Here is a 23,815-nt window from a genome sequence, read left to right on the forward strand (position 1 = left end):
GCCCTTTAATAAGATAGTGACAGAATATCTATTTCCCTCTGAACGTTGGAATTCCCATCTCCTTCATGAGTTTCTCATCAAAAATTGAAACCTTTGGCTGCAAAATGCTCGTAAACAGACCTTGAACACTCATCCTACCTGCAATATCTTTGTTTCACACATTTAACATCTACAGCAAATTTATTTTTCAAGTCATACACTGTACAGAACATTCACCACATGAAATGGGCTTTGTTTTCCAGCTTGATTTTTTGATAATTTTTTAATGAACAACCATCTGCAATCACACGCATGTGAGATAGGAGAACTTCATAAAGAGCAACCTTGTACCATGGCATCGGCATCAGTCTATAGCAAACCCAGATGGCACGCCAGATCAATGGCAAGGCGCAAAAACGTGACACACGGCAACCTCGTCTCCGGCGTCGACGAAACATCCTCCCAAATGTCAGCTCTAGCTGGGCTGCCCAAACTCTTCCATCGCTGTTCGATATTATCCTACGTCAGCTTTCACCGCGCTTCCATTAACGGCGCGCCCGCGTCCTCCGCATCAATCAAGAGGGGAAAACAGGTTTTGTCGAGAACCGCGGATGTACAATAGAAATACTCTTTTGATGACATCATCTCTGAAATCTAATCCTGTAGTTATACTCTGTAGCGAGACTTTCCTTTCTTCGTTTTGAGTAACTTGAGAGCGCATCAGAGGGGATCAAAGATGAGCTTGAGATGAGCACTTCACATCATTTCTAAAAATATGAACTGGTCCCACACATCCCATACAACATCTAGATATATCTTACAATGCAGGAGGAATCCCCGGAGCTACAGTTCTGAGAACAACAGTCAGATCAGAACAAATTTGATATTTATTTCTGTATCAATCAGGGAAAAAAAAAAGGAGGGTAGCTCTGAGTAAACTGTCACAAATAAACATAGTACACATATATCACACCTCAAAAAAAAAAGCATATCTCAGCAAGTCTTGATATTATGAAAGTTTTAAAAAGTTCATATTGCTCTCGTGTCAGTTTATGATCAACTATGGGACCTGAGGGTGCACTGAAAAATTAATCCCAGCCTTCAAAAGAAATGTCATCCTCATGCATTGCCCTAATGCAAGAAGCATAAACGTTAAAAGAGCATAAAAAGGCTTCCAAATACCGTACCTGGGCTGAATTTCTTTTTGTTTTTTCCAATATGATATTTGTACAAATATGGATATCTATCTGTGGATGTAATAGTTCCCCTAGCAACTCTTCTATCAATACATATACCAAAAATAGTTACGAAAATTATTCTTTTCTTCCTAAGACAATTAAGACAGTCCTCATAACTTCAGTTTTTATGGACATGGCCTGAATTTCTGAGGTACTTGCTTCATTTGCAAATTTCAAACTAGAACTTCAGAATGCAAGAAAGATGGGGGGGGAAACCCTCTTGACATAAAACAGAAAATTATGACACATGTCACGATAAATATCACCTACGAATGATGGGAACAGGAATTTCTTCAGAATGAAGACTACTATATACCCTTTATGCCTTCTGAGAATCATTAGCAATGGTGGGGAGGGGGGAAGATAAGAAAAAAGTGTGTATTGTTTGAAAAAAAAGGAGTTCGGGTAAAATCTACAGTGACAGCTCCACATCTGGGAATCAAATGAAGCTCTCATACAAGGCTGAAATATTTCTTCACTACTGCTACGTACCCATTGGAACATACTCACAGGGACTTGGTGAAACAGCTGACATGTGGCACCTTAATTTGCCATTTCTGCATAATGAAACGGATGCTCAGCTACAAAGGAAGGGAAAAAAGTGACTATAACATGTTCTGCTATGTAGGTACAGCTATACTTTCATATTTCATACAACTTGGTGGGTTACTGTGGAAGGTGTGCCCAACGCCCATTCCACACTGCTATTCCTCCTCAGCCCCCCCCCCCCTCAGCCCCCCCCCCCTTCCCATGCTTTCCAAAGTACATGACAGCCTGTAGCAGTGTACATTTCAAGTTTCATCTTCGCAGCATCATAGAAATATAACCTGTTACATTTTGTACCCAAGCAAAATGACAAAATGCACTTGGTAATCACTCATCTTTATATCCCAGTGGAATTTTTCTTCTCTACACAGCTGCACACACCTAAACTCTGAAATGATAATTTCAGCAACAGAAATTATACAAGAATATTCATGGCACTGCACTCAACATTGATTTGAGGAGCAACAACAGCAGAAAGCCTCCCTCCCCTCAAAAGCAACTTTCACTTTATCATCCACAGTTATGAGGACAGAAAATGTGTTTCTAGGAATGGGCCCTTCCAGCTAACGCAAGGATGCATTAATGAGCGTTTGTCTGATTGGTATCAGAGCAGCGTATGCCTTCAAGGAATGTATTCTCCACAGAAGCATCTCACCAAAGTGCTCCAATATCATCTCCTTCTTCTTTCTGTCTCTCTTTCTCCCTGCCCATCCTCCCCCCCCCAAAAAAAAAAAAAAGAAGAAAAATTGAAGAATTCAAAAAGAAAATTAACAACAATCCCTGACTTTTTTTTTCCGGAGAAGGCAGGAACAACGACTTCTAGAAGACCACGGAATAATGGAGATGATGGCGATGGTTCGGTGGCAATACAGGAAACGTTCCGTCAACCATGAAAATTCGCTGTGGCACATTTATTGCATCAAGTCGAGACTCGTGAGCTTGCAGAGGGATCTTCCCCCCGTGGCAACCTCTTCTGCTCTTGGCTTTCGCTTCTCAAAATGAGCTGAGCAATTGTCAAAGCAGCTCGCTAGCCTCTGCGAGGGTTCAATGTCCAGCAATCACCCTTTTACATCGCACTTCAAGTTGAGCCAAAGAATATATGTTATGATGATTGCTACAATCGTATCTCTTTATTTGCCATCTGCTAACTGAGGCAGATAATTTCTTCTTCTTATGCTTTTTTTTTTACTTCATCACAAGATTTTTGGAGAATGATCTTGTCAGACGACACCTTTTGATTATCAATGAGATTCTTCGAATGCACAAATGTTCATTCATCGTCAATTTTTAAGCATACTTGGTAGCATTCCTGATCGACCTTCATCACGAGTATGACATCTAGCAAAAGAAACAAGAATCATTTTGAGATTTTTCATTACTTTTAGCATTAAAGGGATGGTATAGTATTGGTGAAGATGAAAACTGGGCTTTTAACTTTTTTTCGAGATACCAAGAAACACTTTGTGAAATAGTACACGGCAAACCATTTTTAGAGGAATTCATAGTTGTTTTTTTTTAAGAAAATCGGTTTTGGAATGGCTGAGACATCCAAAACAAAGTAAAACCAAGGAGGTATACAAAGCAATCAGCTGTTAAAAGGTGGGTACAACCTTTTATTAGGATCGCTCTGTTTTACTTTGTTTTTGGAAAGCCAATTTTCATCAAATAAACATTAAATTCCTCTTGGCATTACATGCTCTTTCATATTTCATAAGAGGTTTCTTGTTATCCTACCAAAAATGACAGAAACCTGAAGTTGGGTCTCAACCCAAACTGGATTGTCTCTTCAAGTTGCACTGTGGTGATGGCGGTAGTGATGATGGGGGGGGGGGGGGGGGGGGGAGGATTGCTCCACTCTTGTTTGAATACATGCCAAACCTCCCTTCCAACATGCAGCTAGGTTTACCTTGATGTGATAGATACCAGTCCTCTATTAAGCAATTATCTGCAACCGATAATCACGTTACTGGCTTTGTCTCAACGAATTTCTTCAAAGCACTGAAGAAAGAAGTTTGCACATGGCCAAACATTCGCCAAGCACTGGTGAAACATAATTAAGTGGGACTACACAACTGAGTTGTACTGTGCTGGTGGTTACATCAAGCAAAGTCAGCTCATACTGACACATAAACTTCACTCCTAAAAAGCTATCTGGTCTGTGGGTGTCATAGCGTGTGAATACCTGTTATCGCCGATATCGACTGGTACCCTGTAGATAACTGTGCATTATTTAGTGAACTATACAGTGTGTAGGCCTACATATTGGGTTTCATGTGGGGTAATTTGCACAGGTCTATCAGTCACTCTTTAAGGGATCCCATCGTAAATGGAAGAAAATCTTGTTTCTCTATCCCGTCTGATTAAGTGGGAGCCACTAAATTTAGTAATGTTAACCAGTTGAGGACGGTTTGATTAATTGCTACAACATGCATTTCCCATAGACGCTTGCCCGAGTATACTCGGGACTCATCCTCAACGGGTTAAGGGGGAGAGGGTTAACACCTTGATATGGCATTATACAACTCTCCGGGAACACCATTAAGGGTCGTTAGAGTATCAGGTAGTCGGAAAAAGCAACGCTTCTCGCAAGACAAGAAGCCATACGACAGCTCTTCGTATGGGTAGCCTGGGACAGTGTGTTGATGCCTCGGAGAAAGGAAATAGTAGAGGGGGCTGTGACAGCACAAACACATGTTACACTGCCCAATCCAGGTCAACTTCCTGTACGAGCCAGGGGTCTGCTGTACCTAAAAGCAGTATCACAGCTGCACAGGTCTATAGAGTTTGACGCACACCATTTGGATGCTTACAGCTATATTCCGTGGCGACGGCAAAAGTGGGAACAAAAACGGGAAGGTCTTGACACAGAGGGATTAACTCCTTAATCCGCCTAGTTGCTATCTATCCTCCTTGTGGAAAACTACGTTGGCATCACTGGGACATTTTGCTGACTGAAAATGATTTAACTGAAAGGAGCAAAAAATCTGAATTAATAGTAACATCAGCAGCATTCAAAATGTAAACAATGGCATGTGATTCTGTGCATGTATTTTACATACCAATCTCTACACATTAATGCATCAATGTCAGTCCATGAATTAAAATCAAATCAAATCATAGAGGAACTAAAAAAACTTCCCGAATCACACGTGAGAAGTACACAAATATTGGGCATATCATTGCATGTTATCTCTCCTTGAATAAAAGTGAGATAAACATATACGGTACATAATACAAGCTATACACAGTTTGTAGCTACAACTCTAAGCAGCAGGCTTTTAATAGATAATGTCTGTTTACTGAATTAATAGGGCTATGAATCTTACATACCATTTCATTGCTTGGAAGGATTTCGAAGAAGCTTTCACACAGTCGTATGCCAACATATCGTGCTGTAGTCCACATGCACTTTGGAGTTTAGGTCCCTAATCCGTGCACAATTACATGTACATGTACAGTATATAGCGCAGAGGCCACCCTCACCCATTCTGATTATGTTTTGCCATTCAACTTTACACACCTTTTTCCTTTATATTCCTCATATTCTGTCATCATATTGTGTTGAGTGTTTACCTTTTTTTATCAAGTGCATTCATGCATCATATTCTTGTTTTCGTCATTCATTTGTTGGGGGAAGTAGTTCCTTTACAAAGGCTGCTTAGGAAGCTAATGTGTGAATCAGGGAAAAACTGGGGGGAAAAAAAGTAGTACAAATATACATTTTACATTTATGTACACTCTGGATATTTCACATGCTCATTCAGCTAGTCAGGTAAAGGTATACCATTAGCAATCTTCCATAAAGCCAACAATGCCTAAAGAAGTTTTAGTCTGAACATTGCATTTATCAGCAGCAGCAGATTTCACTAATCCAAAGAGTATTTCTGAGGAATGAAAGTTATACAGCACCACTTGTGGTCTCTATAGGCAACCCCTTTGTTCACTATTAGCTTGCTATTACTGCAATTAGAGGGCCTTTAACAAAGGCTAGTTCTGGAAGAGATGAGTTCATGCTAAAAAAAAAAAAGAAAAAAAAAGAAAGAAAAAAAAAGGGTCGAATGGTGCAAATCACAGTATGGACACTAAATGCCCCATTCATAAAGCGGCCAAAATCTTCAAGAGCCTCACTGAAACTTTCGAAAATCGCTTTTGAAAAAAAAAATAAATAATTGCTTCGCTGTTCATACTGCTCAGGCCACCCATTCAGATTTTGCTTTTCAAAAGCAAAATAAGTTTTAAGGTGTTGAATATGTGCAACGATCACATGGCTTCCTTCTTGGGTTCTTTAAATCCATTTGTATATTTTTCACAAGTCTACACAACCATGCACACATACACTGTACATCCACACATTATTGCATGACAGGTGAAGGATACTATCAGCAAAGAATACAGAGCTACTGCGCCATCCCCCCACCCCCAACAATTGACTAATAAATGTCAAATGCAAACTACGCACCAACTTGATTTTATGCAGGGAGCCAACATCTAAGGGCTTCCAGCTGCCATTGCATCACTGGTTGAAAAACCTCAGCAACAGGTTGGTAATAATAAAATCAAAAGATTAAACAACAACATCAAGCCCTTCAATTTGGTGGCCTCCGCAAAGAAGGAGGGTTTTCGCAAAGATGAGCACCAGCAATAAAGAAAACAAGAAAAAAAAACCCACACCTGCGCATGAAACGAAAGTCTGCGCGCCACATCAGCATGAGCAGCTGCTGTCAAGCCGCGGCTGTCCCGTCACTCTAGCCTCGTTGTGATTTCTTCCTTCAGGGGGTTATTTTCAGACCTTTTTTTCCTCCCTTTCTTTCTTTTTCACGTTATTTCTTCAAGGTGCTCTCAACAGTCTCTCAGCCTCCCTACCTACACGTTATTATTGGGCTCTGGAGACTCAATCCACCTGCCAATCGAGATGTACTGCAGTGCCTACTGTTGAATGACTGCTGACTTTGACAAGGAATGAAGTGTGGCGAAGAAGACACATTCACTTCCACTCGGCCGTTTATTATTGACGGTCTCAGTGGCGGATCCAGAGGGGGGCGCAAGAGGCGCACGCCCCCCCCCTTTATTTATCGTTAAAAACAAAAGAAATAAAAAGAAAAAAATGAAATGAAACCCGGAAGTGGCACCAAAAATAATACTTACGCCCCCCCCCCCCCCCCCCCCCCCCTTTACAGAATTCCTGGATCCGCCCCTGCGGTCTGAGCATGATCAGCTAGCAACCGTTCTTGTTTGTTTGTCCCAAAAGAAACATACATGTAAACAAAACAGCCATGTCCCACAATGCACTTTTATGGAAAACATGATGCGCTAATAATAAACATGGAACCCTCCCCAGTGCACCATATTAAAGAGTGTGACAACATTCTGCTCAAGCGTTGTAGGACAATTACCCCCTGGACAAGTAGCCAAGACCCTTCTCCTACCACTAATCCTAATCCTAATCCTGAACCTAATCCTCACCCCAACTCAAATCCTAGCCCTAATCATAAACCTAACCCTAATCTTTACTTGAACCCTATCACTAACCAGTATTGGGGGGGCGGGGGAGAGAGAGATTGTCCTGATATGCCGCTCAAGATATGATTGGACGCAGAAATCGGTTTCCATGTCAGCACTGGTTTTATACAACATCTAATGACTACTTTATGTAGACATTGATTTGTACACACATCAAAGAAGAATCGTTTGCAACTAACTAATTTTCACATACCACAGTCAAGAAATCCCATGAGAGTGGCAAAAGGATATACACAAATACACAAAGCTGATTATACTATTCACAATATTACTGTCCACAAGACAAATGAAAAAAAATGCAGTATACGGTACAACTCCATCAATCAGATATTTCTAACAAAGCTGTGATTTTTGCAATCACACAGCTTCATGCACACTGCACACAGTCGTTATTACAATACGCACTCATCTACAGGAGGCTGCTAACTCCGAGTGCCATGTACAGTAGATCACCTGATGTCCAATTTACAAACAAGAATATGGAATTTACAAACAAGAATATGGTATTTACAAACAAGAATATGGAATTTACAAACAAGAATATGGAATTTACAAACAAGAATATGGCTTCATAGTGTGACATGACACTTGAAACAAATTGTCACAGAACTAAACATTAATTCCATAATCACTATTTGAAAAGATTATCATGTGTGCTTTCTTTTAATACACAAACTGAATTAAAAGTACTTACTTGCCACACTTTTAAAATCATCAATTAAAAAGCATGCAAAATGCCAATTAAGATGTTCACTATTGAAACCTTCCTTTGTGACAATCAGGATCTGATATTATTTTTCATATACTACGGCCTAACACACCACCTCGATTATTACAGGGAAGGAAAACTCCACTTGTATCGTATTTCTCTCCCCCCCCCCCCCTTCTCTCAATTTCTTTCTACCACTATATATTCATCTTTCCCTCTCTTGCTATCACTATATTCATCTCTCCCTCTCTTTCATTCATTCATTCATTCATTTTATTTAACCACGGTACTAACATCAGCCACGGCTGTTTTTCAGTCAGTCCGTGCAATAAAAACAAGTATACATAACGTGATTCATCATCATCATAGATACAAAGCAAATAAAAACTACATAAAACTACACAAATCCATCAATATAACATCGTAGGCAAGACACAAAACAGGCAAGACTATCAAATTACAAAACAAAATAACATTTCATTAAAATCATAGATATCTTAAGATAATTGATTAAATAATTACTTGATTAATAAAACAATAGAATAAGATAAAACACAAAATTACCGAAATAATATCTAACACACACGAAAAACACATTTAAGACTATTGATAACAGATTGCTGTAAAACGAACACTGCACATCCCCTCTAACTACCCTAACCTACGCGTAAACACACACACACACACACACACACACAACTGCAACCCACCCGCCCCTGCGTATATTCAAAACAAACTCTTTAATAAAATAAAACATATAATCACAAATATTATCTGGACATTAAAAATTCCTTTGCTCTAACTAAAACACTTTCATCCTCATTTACTTGCCTTTTAAACTCACCCCAATTTGCTACCTTAATATCCTCTCTCAAATTATTCCACAGTTTTGTCCCATAATAAGAAATACTCCTTCGTTTCAACTCCGTGCGAATCGGCGGTTATATAAAATTCTTTATCGTTTGTCTTAGACTGTAATTATAACTCTTAAAAACAAAATGACGTCGCAAACATAGAGGCTCTAAATCATGAACTACTTTATACATAAAATAAAAAACACGTTTAATCTTTCGATCTTGTAATCTATCTAATTTAAGCATATCATAAACCGTATCAGAAGAAACTGCCCAATCTACTCCCATAACTGTTCGCACTGCCCTATTTTGTACAACCTGTAGCTTTCGTTCAAAACCCTTTCCCACATTTCCCCACACAATACTACAATAATCAAATTTAGATTGGATAATACATTTATAAAACATAAGTGCGGTTTTTTTACCTATAAAATACTTAATCCGCCTCAACAAATATACATCTTTTACAATCTTTTTTCTTAACGTTTCCACTTGAACTGACCAGTCAAGGTGTTCATCAATCATAATTCCTAGATATTTTACATGCTTTACACGTTGTATTGTCTTGCCTCCAATAACAACATCACGTACAACAACATCTCTAATTCTCTTCCTGGATCCTACCAGCATAAACTCACATTTCTTTACATTCAAAACCAGTTTATGTCGCAAAATATATTCACTATATTCATCTCTCCCTCTCTTTCTATCACTATATTCATCTCTCCCTCTCTTTCTATCACTATTTCATCTCTCTCTCTCTTTCTATCACTATATTCATCTCTCCCTCTCTTTCTATCACTATATTCATCTCTCTCTCTCTTTCTATCACTATGGCTCCCTCTCTTTCTATCACTATATTCATCTCTCCCTCTCTTTCTATCACTATATTTATCTCTCCCTCTCTTTCTATCACTATATTCATCTCTCCCGCTCTTTCTATCACGATATTCATCTCTCCCTCTCTTTCTATCACTATTTTATCTCTCCCTCTCTTTCTATCACTATATTCATCTCTCCCTCTCTTTCTATCACTATATTCATCTCTCCCGCTCTTTCTATCACCACTATATTCATCTCTCCCTCTTTATATCTCGCTATATATATTTCTCTCTTTTTGGCTTCACTCCGCTAACTCTAACTCTTCTTTTATGTTCGCAAGCCTTAAAATCAAACTCAAACAATGAGAAGAACTGTGAAATGTTGCAGAGAACAAGAATGAACCCTTTCACAAGTTTGCAACGAAGAAAACAGGGCGGGGGTGGAAGGGTGAGGGGGCGGGGGAATGAACACAGGGCACAGGCGGACAGAATCAAGGAGGAGTGACTGAGCCCCATTGCAGCGGCTGTCCCCGGACCTTGGTCCCTGTAAAAACAAGGCACGGGGAAGAACCAACAATGCGTGGGGATAATCAAGATTGATCAAAGGCAATGCAAGATGGCCCTCGGCCCCGCAGGCGATCAATGGCCGAGATTCGAGTTTCCACGACGATGTCCCTCCTGAATCAAGTCACCATACGTGACTGTAAAAAGGGTATTCCTAACCGTGCTTCCCCCCTGAAACGAAATCCTACGACAAAACAAAGCACAGCCTCCTCTGCGGAGACAACAATAATCATGTATGCGCCGTCTCTTGTGAAGGACATGAATAGAAATGTTACACTGGATGCAGCAAAGCAATTCAGCAAACGTTTCGCGCTTTTCACCGCTACAGCCAGGTCTTAACAGCATGCCCTTATTTCTGCACACTCATGATTCTCTGAAATTTAACCATTATCAAAAGATGGTATAGAAAATTGCACCATGCTTTTGAATACAACATATAATTGGATGTGATTATTCAGTCATCCAGCATTGGAAATGAAGGTATTGTATCTTCTATTTCCTTGTTCCGGTTCGTCAATAAAGTATTTACTGCAAAACTCCAGCCCTGTTCAAGCTGAGCTTTATTACAAACTGGCAGAAGTGCCAACATCACCAGATACTGTACACAATAAGGCAGTAATTCATGGGAAACTGAAAACTTTTCATACATTTTCCAAATACAATGATAACATATCAGTGTTTGTAACGTGTTAGGCAAATTAGATGGGATAATGACACTATGGACTCTAATTCTCTTGCACACAAACCTTCACCAAAATTCCTTTGAGATTTAGAGGAAAGCACGTCCAGCCATCAGATACATTATATTTACACACACACACACAAATAGATTTTGTTGAGGAATTTAGCCTTCACAAAATTAGATTCAAATTAGCAGTGATATGACGACAGTGGTGCCATTCCCCAACCAATCCCCATCAAAAAACAAAGCAAAACAAAAAATCACTCATATGCTCACCCATAAGCACTAGAGTTTTAGCCAATTGATACACACACAGAGATATCTCTTGGTCAATGAAAGGCAAGGCTGAAGAATCCGGCAGCACCTGGCAAGGATGTATGCCTGGACAGGGAAGCTAGGCCTACCCATGAACTTGCCATGACCTATCTATACATCCCTCCTTCCCATCCCCCCCCCCCCCCCCATATCTCTGGCACACCGGAGCAGAAGTTCTGGAGTGCCGATACGAAGTAGATGACGGGTATATTATATCTCTGGCATTGATTGGCTGGACGGTCAGGGGACGCCGTCTGACAATGGCTCGGCACGCACCGGTCGATTTCTCTCTCGGCCACGCTCACTAACGACACTTGACAGTGCCCTACATGTTGTCTTGAAGGACATCACGCAGGTCATTCTACCTGGCCGTCCATTGTGTCACCTTGTCCAATCCGTGCTGCTAATCTTGCAATGCGCTACCACGAAACACTACAATACTGTCGTCTCGTACGGTAAAGCGCAAAGAGACAGAAGGTTTGCATACATCTGAAAGACTTTTTTGTTCTCACCTCCATTTCGTATGGATCAGGAGAGTAGCCACATCAATCACCTCGAGCCAAAGACTATAGTAGCTGGAAAGCGACAAGAACCAACTCCATCTCTCGAATCATCTGAAAGAGGAATCGCTCCACAACTGCACCTCCATCCCTCATAAACTTCAATATGAATTTCACTCGAATGAAGAAGGCACTCATTCATTTGCAAAACAGAATCACAAACTCTAACCTCAAAGTCACAAGTCACTTATTAATCTATCTACTCGTAGAACGTGAGAGTATTTACCTCATTTCCTCTTATCATCCCATAAATGCACGTATCTATGAAATATTTGTCCCCATTATGCTATGTAATATCTGCATACACACACTTACGAGCTGGTCACTTGAGCTATTACTTTACACACTCATTAACCTCAGTGCATGTAAGATACCCCCCCCCCCATCCCATCCTCTATGTATGCAAATGAGTTTCATTGTCTTTGACACAACTTTCATCAAAAGATGTTTTTGGTTTCGAAGCCTCTTTAAACTGCGCTCCGGACAATTGAGCCATGGTTTACTTTCGAAAAAAATCAAGTGTGGACTCGAAAGGAGTTGTACACTGTACGTCATCAACTTGTTCTGAATTGTTTGTTCTGAATTGTTTGTCCAGTTCCCGTTTACTATGGCAGTGATAAAGTGCAAATCAGAATCAACTTGAGATTTCGATGGCAGTCATTGAATAAGCCATGCATTTTGCAAGTGTCACATTTCGCACACTGGGAATTGTGCGACAATATTTGCAAGTCATAGCACATTTCAATCAAGAGTAACAGAATGAAAAATAGTCGTTACTATAAAAGTGGATATTTTCACGCCACTAATTTTTTGCGCTCGGCCGGGTAAGAAGAGTTTCGGGTGTTTTTAATTCCACGGAATCAAGACATCAACTACTGGAACATATGGCATGCAAAAAAATTTGCATGCTTTTTCACGCTAGTTTCTGGTTGCGCGAAAATTTCAACGCGGCAAAAATTTCCACTTTTACAGTATATGATTATAATAGTAGTTTAGTATCAAATAGTCCATATGTCAGATTACAAAATTCAAGATATGCTTTCCGTGCAATTTCATACCACTTCTGTCCTTCAGTGATCCTGTCCTCATATGAACAACATGAAATGACAGATTCTTGGGCCAAAAATAGTTTGTTTTTTCCCCCGATTAGAGACCATGAGTTTCACACCACAAAAAACCACAACATACGGGTTCAACAGTATGCCATCTCTACTCCTTGTTCTTGTCGTTTCGTTTATTTCTTTCAACTCTTTTGATATTATGCTGCGCAGGTAATTGCGGCAGTGTAGTAACAAGGGCTGGAATGAGTCATCAGGAGAGAGTAAGTCGGAAACAGATTGACATCTGTCCGAGTGATTTCCTTTTCCCCGCTTCACCCCCCCCCCCCCTTCTTCCCACCTTGCCATCCCTGGACATAATACTCCTGTCCCTGATTCTCCAGACATGCAGGTATCCAATTAGTGGGATTGGGGAAAATAGGTTTATGGGCTGGCACGAGGAACGACCCGACAGACCGACTGAACCGCAAACCACCGACATGCGTCCCCCGCAATACTTTCAAAGGGTTACGTTGTCTGCACACGCCAACAGGGACACGGTAATCCCTGACTGAACGTGTTACGTACTTCAGGCATTTCTTTTAGCCATGCACGTATAATCGTAAAGGTGAAAGGTCACTTACAGTGCAACTTCACACCAAGTTTACATTGGCTGTGACTAGAATAGAGAATAAAATCAGACGAGCAGAATGGAAAAACTATCATCTACTGAGTACCTAGGACTTAATGTTAGACAGAAATTGGACTTTACAGTGTTAATATGTTCTCACACAAGACTGATGTTTTAATGGCAGCAACCACTACTGTCGGCAAATTATTTGTAAATTCTTCTTGTGAGAAAAAGAAAATTTCTTCAAACTTGATCTTGGTATAAACATGTTTTTGCATGTCCTCCTCAGTGGATAATTTCTGTCTGTGCCCAAATATTTGAGAAAAAATGAAAATTGGTAATTTTTTTTTTTGTACTTAAGCAGAATAGAGAACTGCTTAAAGGGGAAGGCTAGTAACTGATCAGTGGGAATCAGTGGAAATGCTGGGAGATGATTGTTCCAATCGTTATGGGATTCATTCAAGAGTTCACTGTATATCTATTGTTGTGTGAAAATGATTTGCTTCAGAACGGTCTCATATTCAAGTAATGTGCAGATTAATGCCCCGTCACTGACCAGGGACGCTAACCTGGAAGCATTAAACTGCACATTACTTGAATATGAGACCATTCTGAAGCAAATAATTTTCACCCAACAATTGATATATAATGTACTCTTGAATGAATCCCATAAGGATTGGAACAATCATCTCCCAGCATTTCCACTGATTCCCACTGATCAGTTACTAGCCTTCCCCTTTAACACCTACAATACACAGAGTTGCCAATTTTTTCAGACTAAGATACACTTTTACAGTTTATAACTCTTTCTGTGTGTCTGATTTTTTTCCCAAGAATTTTCACTGATCTGCTTCTCTGATGGTTTTGTTTTTCTATGTACAACAACATCAGGATTGAATTTCCCTTTAACCCGTTGAGGACAAGTCCCAAGTATACTCGGGCAGGTGTCTATGGGAAGTGCATGTTGTAGAAAAATCAAACCGTCCTCAACGGGTTAAGGTTGACTTTGTGCCATCCAGCAGCAGATCTTGGCAGGCCAGTACAAACCCAATTGTCTGGTTGCCGAGGGCAACTGAAACTCCTGGTCTATCAAGTAATATATAGGGGCACTTGTCCAAACGCCCCAATGAGCAGGTAGGAGAAATTATTCTCATAAGATGCACTTTACGTCCACTAGAGGCTTGCTGAGCACTACCTGTACTTCAGCCAGGGTTTTTGGCGTGTTCATAACCCGCCTTGTTTGCACACAACGATCAAATACGATTATGTCGAAGCGAGCGGGTAATTTCCACGGACCGTGCAGTAAACGTTATGCGGTGCTGTAAGTGCCTTAGAGTCAGACGAGATGGAATGTACATACAGGATGGAATATATACATACATTGCAATAAGTATGAATGGTATGCTAAAGACACACATCAAATCACAAAATAAAGAAGGTGTATCATTACAAGTCACAGCTCAACATTTCTATTTAAGCACCCTATAAAACAATTAGAGGAATGACTCATCGCAGCAAAATGATGCAAAAGGTGCAAGAATTCAAACTATTTAAAATTATATTCATTAGTCGACAGTATTCTTTTAACTTGCATGTGTAAGAGTTTGAAAACTGCTCCTGAGATAGGGTTTTTTTATTTTCTCTCATGACTTAGGGTTAGGGTTAGGGTTTTGATTGGGTTTTAGGTTTAGTTTGATGTGAGGATTAGGGTTAGGATTATGTTTGTGTGTAAAATTTATGTTTGGCTTAAAGGAAGGGTAGAGTTTTAGTTGAGACCTAATTTTAGGTTTCTAACATTTTTTTGGTGAGATAATGAGAAACCTCTTATGAAATATGAAAGAGCATGTAATTTCATGAGGAATTTAATGAAAATTGGTTTTGAAATAGCTGAGATATCCAAAACAGAGCGATTCTAATACGTGTGGGACCCACAATTTATTACGATCGCTTTGTTTTACTTTGTTTTTGGATGTTTCAGTCATTCCAAACCCGATTTTGTTCAAATAAACTTTGAATTCCTCTTAAATTGGTATGCTCTGTACTATTTCATAAGCGTTTTCTTGGTATCTCGCAAAAAGTTGAAAGCCCAATTCTCATCTCCACCAATACTGTACCATCCCTTTAAGAGCATGCAGACATTTTGTGGGAGCAATTGTCGCAGGAGCAAATGTCACAGAACATTAATTCATGTCTGATTTTCAAGGAAAAATGCAGGAAAAAAACAAAATCAAATTGAAACTGAAACAGAGAGCATGCCACACACAAACAACACACACACATACACACACACACACACACAAACAAAAACACACACACAAACACACAAACACACAAACACACAAACACACACACACAAACAACACACACAAACACACACACACACACACACACACACACACACACACAATGACACATACAGTGTATGCTCTCTCCCTCTCGTTCTATCTCTTTCTTTCTATCTGATATATATGTATATCTCTCTCCCTAACTCTCGCCCAATCTCTGGTTTTGGAGTACACACATCATTCTTGTCAAGAACTGAATCATCAAGATATTATGACATTCAAACTTCCTATCTCTCCTTGTTGTGGCTACTCCACAAATGATTGACAGGCGAGGTAAGCACCAGAAATAACTCTTCCTTCTCTCTCTCCACTTTTTTTTTCTCCACTTTTTTTTTCATAGTACACCGGATATATATGAATTTTCAAGTCTATTCTGTCTGCTGTTTGGGGAAAAAAATTCTCAGAAATGCAGACAGGTCAGTGGGTACGTCCATTATCGTTGACACAAAAGCAACGCTGCGGGCTACAACATCATTAATGTGTCCTGACAATATATTTGGATAGCTGTAAAGCAAGATACAATGTATTTCCGCGGAATGAAATTTTCGCAAATTGGAGCCGACTGCCTTTTTCGTGGCATGAGATTATAGTGAATTGTCACTGGCTTTCAGCGCATTGTATATTGTAGAAAAGAACTCTCCCGTGCATTTTAATTTCACAAATCTTGGCTATCGCAAAATCCGCGAAATCAGAAATGTTCATCGCGAAATCAAAATGCACATGAACATTTCTGATTTTACAGCATTATAGGCCTACAATATACTTGGCTCTGGATGGGCCCCAATTTGGAGGATGCTTCTAAGATTATTTGAACTTTGATGAATTTAAAATTCATATTTGAAAGTTTGTGATGGCTTTAGAATACACAGATAATCACAGTTTGCCTCAACTGCACATATCGTTTTCATGGTTCGTTTTAACCCATTGAGGACGAGTCCCGAGTATACTCGAGCAAGCGTCTATGGGAAATGCGTGTTGAAGCAAAATCAGCCTATAAGGATGCGTAATTCATCACCAATGGGAAAAATACATTATTTATATACATGTAATACATGCAGTCACAGTTTGTTTTCTTTTTTAAGAGGAGAGCAATTACATATTCTATAGGCAAAAAAAAAAATGCTTCAACTCACAGTATAAAAAAAGTATCTAACACACCAAGCACACTACATGTATAAAACAAGTTTTTGTAATAACATATTTTAAAAATTCATATTTTACTTGCATGCAGAAATAACATGCCAAATAGAGTTTCACATTCTAGTTGGCAGCACTGTGTCATAGTTGCTTACTCTCTAAAAAAAATCGAGTGAAAATTTTCACTCTAAAAAGACTGAATTTCGAGTGAAATTGGAATGAATTTGGAGTGAAAATGCTCATTTTCACTCATTTTGGAGTGACGTCAGGGATCACTCGAAGATTTTGGAGTGATCCCTGACGTCAGTCCAAAATGAGTGAAAATGAACATTTTCACTCAAAATTCACTCCAATTTCACTCGAAATTCACTCTTTTTTGTATTCACTCTTTTTAGAGTGAAAATTTTCACTCGATTTTTTTTAGAGAGTATATTGCCAGAGTATCACTCCTGTGAACTTTTACTCAGTATAAAGCAATATACCACATTTAACGACTGCTGATTAGGGGGATGAAACAGACCTTAATGACCTCTACAAGTCTTCACAATCTTTCGGTTCTTCTGATATGCACCTCCTAAACTTGTTTCGCTGAATTTTTTCTTCTTTTTATGATGTCACTGACCTGCTGCTTCTGCTAAATATCACAAGGAAGCCGTGTATGAGAGATGCTCGGTCTATGAATCATTTGATTGATATGTGACAAGTCTGGATGGGACTGACCCAATATTTTGTTTATGACCAACTTAATGAGAGCCGATGCCAGCAGAAAATTTAGCTCTCCTTGCTAGATGGCTCAACCTCCAAGTTCATCAGGGTGTTCTTAACCCAACCACTGCCAAAAGCCATGACCATCCTGAAGAACAGCAGCAAGACTTGGAGAAACTGGTCCCAAAGGGGTTAAAGTAGAAGTTAGCAAAATGTTAAGCTCTCCTTGGCTCTGCCTCTGAGTTAATCCGAGAAGGGTGTTTTTAACCCAACCACTGCCAAAAGTCACAGCAATCCTGAAGAACAGCAGCAGGACTTGGAGAAACTGGTCCAAAAGGGGTTTATGTGGAAGTGAGCTCTAAGGCATTGAAAATAGACATACTGTACACTCTGTGCTTCACAAAGAACGAAGATACCTGTGATTGACTCAACATTTCATTCATTAATCAAATGGTTTACTACGCGAGAAGTCATACATTTCTACTGAAGTGAATTAGCAAGCTACAATGTTTGCATTCCCTTTTCTAAAGAGACCCTCAAGGACTCTGCTTGGAGAAGGGAAGCTGTAAAACACCTATAGCAATTTGGAGAAGGGATGCTATAAACTGCCCATAGTACTCGAGAGATCCTTGAGGAACTCAACCACCAAGAGATTTTGTCATTCACCAAAGAGAAACTGGGTAAAAGTTTGAGCACAAATTCTCATGGATTTCTTGCCATGCACAATACCTCATACTAAAATAGCATAGAATGTGTATTTATAATACAATGAAAAGCAAAACCATGTGTTCCAGGAATACAATTTTAAAACAGAAGGTAGGGGAAGCGACCTTTTTGCTGTTGTGATTTGGATTCGTAATCCACATTCCTAGTACTAGCCAACTACAGACTTGGCAAACAACTTACATTGTTCCGTGAATAACCTCATGAATTATTTAATGCACCCATAAATGACTATGAGATACAAAAGCTTAGAAAACATCATATTTCCCCCGATACCTACCCTTTTTTCTATTTTTACTCTTTAAACTACACTGTATCATACAGTGCAGGTATCATTACATCCTTTATTAATGAAATCCTGTTCGCTGATTGGTCTACATAACGTCATGTGACCAAACATGACATTGCTATATTGCACATAAAATGCCGAATAATAATCTGTCATACTGTGACATCATATCCATGTTACAGTGCAATATATTTTGAATATGATGTCATATTCATGTATAAATTGCTGTCGGTATTGGCGTCATTAGACCACAGTGCATTCACATCAACTGCGTGGAATACACTGCATGATCATCTGCACTGAGATTATAACAACAACAAAACCAGAGCAATACTTAAAATTGTCAGTGAAAACTTTTGTTAAAGATGTATTTGGGAATGTATACATGTAGCAAATCATCTGTGCATTACTTTAATCCTCGAGTAAAAGTATGGATTTCTCGGGTGACAGAAATTGCACATTTTTTTTTTTTTTGGGGGGGGGGGAGGGGGATGGGGGGCTGCTCCCTTCAAAAAATAATCCTGTCACCTCAGAATCCATAATTTCAACTAGCGGCTCAAAGTGCATAGTTATGTTATCTTGTCAATATCTCTTACCCTCCTAATCATATTTTTATCTAGATCAACTACGTGTACCTATATTTCTATGTAGCTGACTGTCTACTATAGTATCTGTCTGTCTATCTATATCTATCTATCTATCTATCTATTTACTGTATATAATGTATCAGTATGTTCTGTTTCCTCACTTTTGATGAAAAAAAAATAAACAGATCAGGTATCATGAAAACATTAAAGTTGGCAGTTTGGATACATGGTATATATTTCATAGGTTGGATGGAGATCATTGGAGCTTAATGTGCATGGACACAAACGGAAGAGCATCGCAGGAAATGTCATATTTCATCTGGCACAGCTGTTTGTTTGGCAACAACATCATTTAATACAATGGACATCGACTACCTTGCCAGGTGAGATATTGTGCCCACACTTCATACATTTCCCGGTGTACACAGGTACAGAATTACTGTACAACACTATGTAGCATCTATTTCAATAGATCACAGCTACTGAATAAGGAGACATTGCTAAGACTGTGTCTGTTTATGGAGACAAAAGGAACAAGAAACTTTGTTTCAATGATTCCACATCCAGCAGGTAACTCTGCAAAGAACCACCACAAATAATTATGATACCAGAAATATTTGCAACATGAAATTTTGGGGAATTGCAGCTGATGGCCTTTTTTGCAACATTAAATTTTCGTGAATTGTCACTGGTATTAAATGATGCATATAAGTGTATTTTAATCTAGCAAATCATGGCTCCTCACAAACTTCGTAAACTAAAGGTATAAATGCTGTACTTAGCATGCCATAGTGAAATCCTTCATCCACAAGGGGTCTTTAAAAAAAAATACCTGTTAAACGCAGAAATTGATGAATTTTGTTTGGTAGTCTTTTATTGATAACTCAAAGATTTGGTAAAATTCACTCAGCAGACTACAAACATTTATAAACAGAATTTCCAGTGATTAGTTTATATTGTAAATGTTTGTTTCTATATAAAACAACGTCTTTCCAGTGATTAGTTTATATTGTAAATGTTTGTTTCTATATAAAAGCGTCAAACCACTTTAGGAAAAAAAAAACTACGCTGCACTGCCATGTTCAAGTCTCATATTTTCACCTAACTTGACTACAACATAGATTAATCACTTGTTAACATCATATTTTCCTAACTACATATATTTGTGTTCACTACAGAAGGGTTTAAATCTCATTTTTGCTCATGTCTTGTTTTCATATGTAATTTCACAACATGGCTTGGATCCTATTACAATGTACAACTTTCTTAGGATACCTTCTTAGCAGTAGAATATAATGAAGATTTTTCTACCAGAATTCTGTGTATCTATTTTTGTGAAGGAAAAAAGTAAATAACAAAATCATAAACAAACCTTGAGGAAGACTTACATGCACTGACAAGGAAATATTGATGTCATGACAACCATTTTCTGAATAACTGAATGGTATTCTTTCTATGCACTGATCAAAAAACAGGAAGTATGCCTGTAGATTTAATACATGGAGGGGGGAGGGGATATAAAATATGCCCTAGATGGTACTTGGTCTTTTGTAATGGAGAAAACATTACATGAAGACGGTTTCACTGGGTCTTCTGTTCTGCATGTAAACATGAAGACAAAACATGACCTGATTTGTGCAGTGTGCAAGTACCGGGAACAAAAGATTACTCGATCTCTCCCAAGAGCGAGTTTCTCTCTCTTGCAATTCAAGTCCGGATATCCTTTTAAAAATGGACAGGACTTTCTTCATTCAAATGATGTTATAATACAACTTCTCTGTCTGTCTGTCTGTCTGTCTGTCTGTCTTTCTCTCTCTCACACGCACATACACACACACACACACACACACACACACACACACACAAACAAAATCCCTTTAACCCTGCTAGTCCCACAGGGAAACTGTTGACACTAATTGTCTCACATGCTTTGGGATTCTGGTCCTGAAAGGGTTTACATATATATATATGCTGTCATACAAGGCACTGACATGTTATTTGGACATCAAACTTCGGGCCACAAAAAAAGAGAGTTTTATCGAAAAAGATTTCCAAGGGACCACCCACGAGCCAATCCTCAATCAATAATTGTCTGAATATCACATAAGACTCCCCCTTTTCTTCAGCTGAGGAGGAGAGTGGGCCTGCATGTACTTTGCATCATTTTTCTTTCTTTCTTTCTTTCTTTTTTTTTTTTTTTGCTTTAAAAAAAGCTGAATGACATTTAATCCTAGCCATCGTGCAGGTGGTGTACAGTATATGAGGCCAAATCTGGAAATAAGGTTGGTTTAAATACCAAAATTTTAGCTTATATATGTCCATTTTCATGGCAATTATGGACAATTTCTAGCAGAAAAGTACAATGAACTGACTTGAAGTACAATTGTAGGACAAGGGAATACCAGATTAAAGCCATTATTTACCATTGGGAGCAGTGATTTAAAAAAAAAATCAAGTTATCACATTTGATGCACATGTGTTGGTAAATCAACTGTATTACAAAACATCCTACCATATTACATAATTTTGCAGTAAGCCTAACATATAAGGAGATATCACTATTTTTCTCAATAAACCATAAATTTGTAAAGAGCATTATGATTTATTAACCCTTGTTTCCATGGAAACTATCCCAATCTATATCTCACCAATACAAAGTAAGAACACAAAAGCTACATGTATGAAGAAATACTTCTGAATTATTATGGTTTTACTTTCTGAACATCCACTGTAATATAGAAACCTTATAATGTTTGTTTTCCCCAAAAAACAAGTCACAAAGATCTGAATGGTTATAAGTGCATCTGTTTACAAAAGATATATGATGCCTTCTGTTCAAATAAAAAATATCTCAAACACATGTTTCACACTCAAAGATCTTTGTTGTTGTTGTTGTTCGCTCATTCGGTAGCAAACTTACCAAAAGCCTTTAAAAAAAAACTTTGCTTAATTCAAACATATTTTGGATTAAAATTAATGCTTTTAATTCAAATAGGATTCTCAGCATTTAAAAAAAATCATATACAAAATGAGTGAAAATATTTTTACTACAGTCTCTTGAGATAACTGTATAAAAAAGCAACCAAATTCACAAGTATCTTCCAAAAATGGAAATGGGGGGGGGGGGGGTCACTATCTTTACTGGCCTACTTGGCCTTGGCCAACCTTGATTTAAAACTATTTCTTGACTCTTCTCTTTAACTCATTACTCAAGATTGAAAATGATTACAAATGTAATATATTATCTTGTCTTGTTTTGCCAAAGATGCCCACAATCAATAGGCTGATTATCACAGCACATATTATTTTGGTGCTTGCAAATCAGAACTGAAAACTTTTTCAAGGATACAAACAAGTAAATTGTCAGAGATCATTTTCAAGCTGATGATAATTATGTGTGATGCTAATGAACAGCATAATATAAAAAGTAGGCCTACCCTTCATCTGCAGAACAATCAAAGGTGCCTGTGAAAACAGCAAATAAATAACAGCCACACAAGTGCAGAAACCAGCATATTTATTTTGGGTTATAGCGAAAAACACTCCATCACTACAGTAGTGCATTTCCCTCAGTGGAATGAAAGAAGCAGTGGTCTCATCACAAACATCAAAACGAACACCAACGCCCATCCAAGTATAAAACAAGAAAGAGACATGGGGAATTTGAACGAACGGGTGTGTGAGCTTCTAATGCCCTAAACTGCTGGGGTGCGAAACGTTCAACAGACCGCTAGCGATTCCACGTTGTGCCCCGTACTACATACAGCGACAGCCACACAAGTCGTCATTAGGAAAAGGTCCTACCTTATGTTTGATCTGCTTCGATGTCGAGACCCGGCGATGAAACGCCTTCGATGATGATGACTCCACATCATCGCCTTCGCTGTCAGAGGAATCTTCCACCGAGCTCGACTGCATCGCGGACTTCGTTCTGCGATGGGGAGAGCTCAGCGGAGTCGCCGATCCCGATACAGACAGGCTTGTTTCAGTAGCGGCCATGACATCAAACTCCCCACGATCCTTATGTACTCAAAATACACTGGTATGCAGAGCTATCAGAGGAGAATGTATGTATGGCGGGTTGGTACTGTATTTTACAAACGGAACGCGGGGAAATCTACGGAGAAAGCTGGTAACACGGCAGGCTCGAGCTAACGAGAGTAGTGTGATCTCGCCAGCTCATCGACATAACACTTCTACGGTATATGCGGGCGAGATATATATATATACACACACGTTACACACACACACTTATATCCCACTCTCGATCGTGGAGGTTTGATAGACGCATGCACGACGGGGACATGTGCTTGCAGTAATGCGGGAGTCCGAGATACACCTACTGGGTCGCAATACGTGCGTTCATATTTCACGGAAACACTGATTTTGTTGAGCCGAGCGGCAAGCAAGTAGAGCAACGTTGAGTGCGTGATAGAGATGGGGAGATCAAAACAGAGAGAAAGAGGGACGGAGTAAAGAGACTGGTGATAATTTCTTTGTGCATAGTGCGCAGTGACTAGGCGCAAATTGCCGTGTTAAGCTGTCACGAGAAACGAGCGCATACCCTGAAATC

At 39.1% G+C, this 23,815-nt stretch overlaps 1 protein-coding gene across 1 annotated transcript in view; it reads right to left on the minus strand.

Annotated features, from left to right (window-relative positions):
* Positions 1-23,289, minus strand: part of LOC139727652 (diacylglycerol kinase delta-like) — a 262,979-nt gene extending 239,690 nt beyond the window's left edge. Inside the window, exon 1 of the mRNA XM_071638631.1 lies at positions 23,047-23,289. Within this exon, the coding sequence (XP_071494732.1) occupies positions 23,047-23,241 (195 nt within the window). The 5' untranslated portion in view covers positions 23,242-23,289. The remainder of the gene's footprint in view (positions 1-23,046) is intronic.
* Between the last annotated feature and the right edge of the window lie 526 nt (positions 23,290-23,815).

Source organism: Diadema antillarum, unplaced genomic scaffold, assembly GCF_040938485.1.
Source record: "Diadema antillarum isolate AM-2024a unplaced genomic scaffold, OU_Dant_1.0 seq00000139_RagTag, whole genome shotgun sequence".
Lineage (NCBI taxonomy): Eukaryota > Metazoa > Echinodermata > Echinoidea > Diadematoida > Diadematidae > Diadema > Diadema antillarum.